Raw genomic sequence first — 8,155 nt, 5'->3', positions numbered from 1 at the left:
ATAAATGAGTCAGATTAAATAAATTATTAGAAGAATTTTTTTACTTAGCAACAACATGTTTGTTTTATTTTAATAGTATTTTGTATTTTGACAACGAAACCCGATTTGGGCTTCGAAACGTTAATAAATTCATTTTTTAGTAAAATTGTGGCTTATTTCCCATAAAAAATACGTAATTATAAAAATGCCACAAGGAAATAGCTTCAGAACAACATCAAATAGATTGTATTATTGTCAATAGTAGATATTGAAATTCTATAATATCATCCAAAACTTATCCAAGAACGGACATATCCTCCGATCGCAACCCGCTTGTTTTGCCGATGGTAATGAAACTAGATAATGCGTGTAAGAATGCCAAGCTCCAAGAAAATCATTATTGATACAAGATCCAAGGCGGCTGAAACAAGACAACAGATATGCCGAAACTAAATTTAAAATAAAATAATGAAAACCTAATGACAGTGGCTACAATCGACATATTATTGTCTAAATTACCTATATTAAATATTATTGGATTATAAATTTTATTGGATTGGATATTGCCAATTTATGAGTTGCATTCCTGGGACGGCTTTAATGGAAGATATTTCATTTGGATTACATGGAATCAACTTTAATTTAAGGGGAAAGGAGAACATGCAAAATTTTGACGCCTGTCAAAATGAAGGCTTTGAATGTTCTTGGATAACTGTTACTTGTATAATTGCATTATTAATTCAGTTAATTAATGTCATAATTTTTTCACTAACTATGTATTCAGTGATTGTAATAATTTATATACTGTACAACAAAAACTCATACTCAATCGACAAAAGAGGAAAAGTGATAAAGTAATTTTTTAATAATATATTGTTACTATGGAACGCTTACAATTTTAAACATCTTTAACAACAAAATACTTGAATCACAGAATATATCCTGCTGTATTCTCTGCTTGGATCTTCCATAAATAATAAATATTAATTAACTTTTTATTAAGTTCACGTCTTAAATCAATTATTTATCAAATACATTATCAATATTATTTAATCAACAACTTAAAATATTCCCGATGCCATGTCAAATATTTAAAATTGTCACTGTCTTGTCACCATACTCTATTCGACTCAGTGCGTTGTATGACAAATATAGCGAATGTTCGATTTGGAAAATATCACCACGGATATGGTGTCCATTTTTTCGAATCCTGAAAAAGCTAATAAATATTTTAAAAAAATTTAAACGTAGAATGAGAGACTAAATTATTATCGAGGGCCGAAAGTCCCTTAGAATAAATAAAAAGTTTCTTTTTAATGAGATATTTGAAATTAAAAGTCACACTACATTTTCTCTTAGTTTTTAACCCCTGTAACTTATTAAAATAAACATTATAGGGTCTTTAGGGTCATTTTCAGGGACTTTCGGCCCTCGGTAAGAACGTAATCTTTCATTCCGCGTTTAAATTTTTCAAAAATACGAAAACTCGTTTATTTACTAAATTTGCTGAAATTACAGCGATGGCATCAGCCTACGCGAACATGACATAGCACTTTTTTCGCTGGGAACGCGCGAACACGCGGACTTGACACCTTAGCCCGACTAGAAAAATTAAAATATATGTTATTATTCCTGACTGAACATGTTCATAGCGGTGATTGATTTATAGAATGGTAGTCGAGCTCGCTGGCTAACAGAGGGGACCAGAAACTCATTTTATGAAAAATTTGACATAACACTTTCTTTGCCTGTACCATTCATTTAATTTTCTCTCAAAATTAAGCCCAAACTGTGGTTTTATAACTATACTTACAATCAACTATTTTTAATGGGAAACAAGCCACAATTTTACCAAAAATGATTTTATTAACGTTTCGAAGCCCAAATCGGGTTTCGTTGTTAAAATACAAAATACTATTAAAATAAACAAAAATGTTGTTGCTAAGTAAAAAAATTCGTCTAATAATTTATTTAATCTGACTCATTTATATTGGCAATTCAGACGTATATTATACATTTTAAAGTAGAAGACTTTAAAATGATATCGCCAATATGTTGCGTAAAAATGCCACAAGGAAATAGCTTCAGAACAATATACTTACAATGTTATTTGTACTTGTATGTTATTTTAAAATATAAATGATGTATACTCGATATGTTATTGACTTACGAATCGTGGTATTTTTTTCAATTGATTTCTTCTTTTAATATGGATAACCACATCCTACTACATTCTGCCGAGGAATTTGTGACACAATTGGTTTCACTTTAGAAGTGGAAATCGAAACGTCAAATAAACTTTTAAAGTAAAATTGTGGGGTAATCCCAATAAAAATTGTAAATTTTGTTAAGCCGCAACAAGAAAATAGGTCAAGAACAATATAAAGTCTGGGACTAATGTCTGGGAGTAATAAAGAATTCTTACTTACATAAAAGAAAAAAATATTTTCAAGAATCTACAATATAAAAATAAAATATAACTAGGTGAATAAATAGTAATAATAAATAAAATAAAATAGTAAATTTAATAATAAATTTTTTTTTATTTTATTCTGGCCTTGGTTCAGAACCTTTAGCCACGTAACTACATATAAAATTATTATTCTTCCTTCATAAGTATAAAATTGTCCAGTATACACTTAAATATAAAAAAATTAGTAAATTAAATAAATTAGTCAATTAAATACAGCTGATTTAATAATAAATAATCAATAAAAATAAATAATAAAACTTGGCTGAACAATTTGAAGCCGCCTCTGTTTACAGGATGTGTAGAGTAGAGAGCTTATAGTTTGTTTGTGGCTTTGTTTAGGCAGAACTCCCATCTCTACTCAACGCTTAGAACACTACACTACTAAAATTTGATTGGTTTACAATAAAATTACTATTCGTTTTTGTGTGCGATTCCAAATCACATAGAAAGTCAAAAATATTCTTGACAAAACAAAACTTGAACAGAACAAAACAGTAAACAATAAATTATTTTGTCAGTGTCAGAGTGTCAGTGGTGTCAGTGCCGTTGTTGTCAGTATATTTTTCCGATTTGTGTTGTTTTTGTGTCAAAATTGAATATTTTCGCGATTCGTAAATATCGGTCGTCATCACGCGCGTAAAAATAAATAATCGTGTAAAAGGTGTATGTGAACTTTTTTCTTGACATGGCTTCACTTTCTTTACCTAGAGTACTTCATCCAAGGAAAACCAGCTTAGAGATTGAAAGAGAAGTCTTTGAAAAATCTCAGGTATAGTTATATCAATAATAGTCTAATCCTAATCTAATATCGCATTTTGCTTGTTTGGCAACTAACAGGAAGTAGTCTATAATTGATAAAATTAATCTAATTTCCACCGAAAAAGGATGTTACACTTTTGCAAATATAAATGTTTTTATAACGATATCCTTTTATGTAACTAGGTTGATTCATCTCATATGGTACGCCCATTCGGTTCTAAATACTGTTTCTTAGAAGAATGACGTACATATTTGATATGTTTATTATATTGTCCATGTAAAATGTAAACTAAAGTGCATAGAAGTCGGCCCACATTTAAACTCATTTAAACTTTTGACTTGAACTATATTTTTTCAGAAACTATTACTCCAATTAAAAAAGGGGATATATTGTTTGACAGATAATATAAGCCATGACTATGACTGTTTAGGCCAGCGTCCTATTTATAGGACACTAAAATTTTTATTTTTTTTAACCATTAAAATTGGTTTAAATTTTACGAAAGATGTATATTTTATGATGTAGTAAATGAAATAATAAATTTTGTTTGATTATATTACAAACACCCATTCAATAAAAAAATTATAAATATTGGACAAATTTCTTGGCCTCCTGTAGAATAGGGAACTTGCAAAATTTTTTAAATATTAAAATGATATAAAAAACATAAGGTAACATGATCTTAAAACGCTTGCATGCGAAAAAAACAAATATTTTTAACTTGTACGCTAATTACGACGTTTTGAAAATGCTATAAAATTCAAATATCTTATGAGGCTCTTGAACGTCCTTCTATTGGTTCGACGTCACCGGCCACGGTGAACCGGCGGAAACAATGCGATTAAGGTAGGTACCACGGGTAGGTATATTACATTTTAATCGTCTTTAATGAAAAATTCCTATGTATTATTTATGTTCATCTTATATATTGTAATAAGTAGTTCCCAATCAGCTTAGTTTTAAACTGAAATTGATAAAGTTGAGTGCTACCTTGTAAAGAGTTTAAAACGCATAATATGACGGACGAGGGTTTTTCAAAAGGTCAATCTGACTAACTTACCTACCGTTGATGTCTTCATCGTGGCAACTTTTATAAAAAGTAGTAAAAGCTATTCTATAGGGCTTTTCATCGATTGTCATTTGTTTAGAGCTTCTGTCATGTGTCACATAATATTAATATATCTACGTCATACGTCTTTGGTTTGTATCATTGGTTATATCAATAATGTATGACGTAGATATATTAATATTATGTGACACATGACAGAAGCTCGAAACAAATGACTGTGAATGAAAAGCCCTATTGGAGAAATGTGAGGTGTCAAGGCAAATAAGTAAGAGTTATTAATAAGCATGTTTAAACTGTTTATAACAATAGTTTGGTACCATTATATTATAGTACTTATACGGTTTACCCCCTGGGTTTAATCTACCTACCTCTAATCGAAGGATTTTGTATATCCTGGAAAAGATTACGGTGTAATTTGCATTATAATAAAGACTATATTTTATTGTAATGTTTATTAGTACCTACTGGAGCCTTTCATTATTGTGTTCAAAGCCTTCTGAGAAAAGATTATGGTGATTAGCAGCAACAAAATCCTTCTTTACAAAGTTTTTTTTTTTTTGAGTGAATTTGATGGCCTTGGCCGAGCCAATTAGCCAGAATTTCTTTACAAAGTTAATAATACGCATAAATAAGAAGAATCATTATTGTAATTTTACAAGTTAATATCTTTATCATCTCAGCTTATACTTACACCGCATCCCTCGGTAGACCGCAAGCTATAGTAGAAACCCTACTGTAGACCGCATACTATAGTAGCACCAATACTTTTTAGTTACTCTTACTTTTATTACTAAAAGTTTTGTTTATTTTTAAGTTACTTGTTTCTTCTTTGTTCTTCAACACAAGAAACGAACAAAGTAATTTCATAAAAAAGAACTTTTTGATACATGTCAACAGAGATAAAATGTTAATATTTTGCCTGTCACAGAAAAAATCATTTTTGCCACATAGTAAAACAAGATATTTCAACTATATTATTTATCTATGGGCAAACTGCATTAAATGCAATGGCCCACCCCTAACGGACAAACGATACGAGTGGCCTGTGACGTCAGACCCCAGGTCTCGCTTTTGAAGTTGTTTAAAACGGAAATTTTAGGCGCGGAACTTTGATTAGATGTTGTAAGTACACTATTCATTGTTTTTTTTTTTTTTTTTTTTTGTTTTTTTATGGCATTGACTTGGGTGTCATTTAGCCAGTCACAACTTTTTGTTTTGTTTTCTGTTCATACATAAGGAAGGCAATGAGGTCCTTAGAGTTCCATAGCAAACTCTTCTACAGCTCTCTACTCAGTTCAAAAGCTGGCCGCTATGGACTGTCCAAGTTGCTCACCACATTTTCCATTATGTATCTTCTTCTTCTTCTTCTTCTTCTTTCATATGTACATAATATACCAAATTATCAGGATTAACAAGTTTAGAGATTAATTTTAGTTTCACAGATAAATTTCATTAAACAATCATATATATTCTTGCTGTTCAGAGACAATAGATAGGATACATTGAAAGGTGGAAAAACATTACATTTTATTAAATCTTGGATTAAATTATATGTGCATGGAATATATTTTGCGCACTCAAAGAAAGTATGATTTAAGTCACCAACCTTCTGACATTCTGTACAAAGATTTGAATCAAAAACTTTAATTCTTGCTAGATGTAGAGGGAAACATGCATGTCCAAACTTCATTCTAATTAATGTTGTTATATATCTTCGAGGTACTACGTAATTTTTAAACCAATATATATTTGGAACAGAAGGTTGAATCAGTGAATACTGAGATTTGGATTGTTTACAAAGATCTCGCCATGATTGACTCCACTGATTTTTAACTCGATGCTTAATAGTGTTAACTAAGTCAGATATGCAAAACTTACGATTATGTGAAGTACCATATTCAATGGCTTTTTTAGCCAACCTATCAACATATTCATTATGCGTTAGTCCTATATGAGCCTTAACCCATAAAAAGTTCACTCTTCTTTTATTTTTATGAATTTCAAAAAGGATTTTCTTAATTAGTAGGATATAAATATTTGAATTGTTATTGGGAAAATCTATAGTTTGAATAGCAAGAAGAACAGCGAGTGAATCGGAAATAATTGTTGCAGATATATCTTCTGATTCTTTAAAATATTGCAGGGCCTCATAAATTGCTATGGCTTCAGCACTGAAGATAGAAAAATCATGGCCTAACTTAAATATTTTTTCTGTTTTAGTAAGAATTATAAAAATATAATTATAAAAAATAACTATTCATTGTTAAGACGTAATATTTTGAATATAACATTTTAAAACATAAATTAACAATTTTATGCAAAAAAAATTTTTAGTGCAAGTTCCCTATTACAGGTTAGTACCAGTGACGGCGCCTGGTGTAAAGTATTGGGGGTGCACACATAATATTAAGAGATAAAAAGCCCTTGAGGCCCTATTTCCCTAGGTAAAATTTTTAGAGTGTCGTCAAACTGTAAAAATCAAAGGACATTTTAAAAAAATTACAATAAATAATGTATTTGATTTACTTAAAATTATAATTTAGTGTTTAAAAGTTACAAGCAAGTTTTGTAACAAAAGTCAAGTCACTTGTTATTTTTTTTAGATAAATTCTGCAATAACCAATTCATAGGCTATTGATTATATTCAAAATAAGATAGCTAAAAGGAACTACAACGTTAACGGGGTTTTATTATTTCATATGGTCAATGGACATCTATATATGAAAAAACCGCGGAGTGCTACCATTTAAAGGGGTGCGTTTTTGAGAAATGGGTGAATTAGTCCCTGGGCACAGGTTACATTAGGGTGAGTTCTATGCACTTTTGGTACAAACATATCTACATAAAAATTGTTCCTGGTTAAATTTACTATTTAAATATCACTTTTTAAAGTTAATAATACTTTTTTTTACAAAAATATATTCAAAAGAAAAAGCACAAAGAAACCCAAAAGAATTAAATTTTGTTTTTTGTCCCATAACTTTTGTCCACGAGGATATAGGTATAGATATTGCTTTATAGAAAAAAAACCTACATATTTCTTCTTTAAAATGTTGTTTAGAAGAGGTACTTGGGATTTATAGTTTTCGAGATATGATTTTTCAAAGTTCGCCACTCACAGCAATTTTCCGGCAATTTTCCTTGTTATTTCGCAAATATTGTTCTGTAGCTTTTTTCTACGTAAATTTAGGTATATGCAATGGTACACGTAATAGGAATAGAAATCAATTACCTTTAAAATGGTCTACTGTGTAACGTTGTACGACTTTTTTTAAAGAGATTATGGTTTTTCAAGGTTTTATACTTTTAACGATTTTTTATAATATAATATAAAAATAAAAAAATATTATTATATAATATATTATATATTATATAATATTATATTATATAATATATACTATATATAATATAATATTATATTATATATTATATAATACCTAATATAAAAAAATATTTTTTACATTTTTTACGATTATTTTTGAAATGTTCCATTATAACTTCTTTTTTCTTGTACATGAATATACTATATATTGCTCAATAAAGAGCAATATCTATATTTAAATATTTAATGGAAACCGAGTGATTCTTTGATATTTTTTTACCTGTATTATTTAAAATTATTTCTTTTACAAAAATTACATAAACATTAGTCTTAGAAAACATCACTTTAGTTAAAATTATTTAAACATTGACATTTAAAATTTTTTCAAAATCAAAGTCCATCTCTTCGTTAGCATTAGCTTCAATATCTTCCTCTGACACCCCAGTTATCTTAGAGTTCCCACAATTAGTACCCATGCATATGCACCCTTTGCAGAATATTGAACAACTAATTCCTATCTTCCTACAACCGCAAACTTTTTGTACATCCTTC

At 29.2% G+C, this 8,155-nt stretch overlaps 1 protein-coding gene across 3 annotated transcripts in view; it reads left to right on the top strand.

Annotated features, from left to right (window-relative positions):
- Positions 1–2,827: 2,827 nt before the first annotated feature.
- The window catches only part of LOC126890405 (huntingtin-interacting protein 1), a 249,021-nt gene continuing 243,693 nt past the window's right edge, over positions 2,828–8,155 (top strand). For 2 of the 3 annotated variants that reach the window (XM_050659304.1, XM_050659301.1), the window contains exon 1: positions 2,828–3,221. In XM_050659304.1, the coding sequence (XP_050515261.1) occupies positions 3,138–3,221 (84 nt within the window). In that variant the 5' untranslated portion in view covers positions 2,828–3,137. The remainder of the gene's footprint in view (positions 3,222–8,155) is intronic. The other variant, XM_050659302.1, reaches the window with a different exon arrangement.

The sequence above is a fragment of the Diabrotica virgifera genome, chromosome 8 (genome assembly GCF_917563875.1).
Source record: "Diabrotica virgifera virgifera chromosome 8, PGI_DIABVI_V3a".
Classification (NCBI taxonomy): domain Eukaryota; kingdom Metazoa; phylum Arthropoda; class Insecta; order Coleoptera; family Chrysomelidae; genus Diabrotica; species Diabrotica virgifera.
The sequence above is the reverse complement of the archived record's forward strand: the minus strand, read 5'-3'. Positions and strand labels throughout refer to the sequence as shown.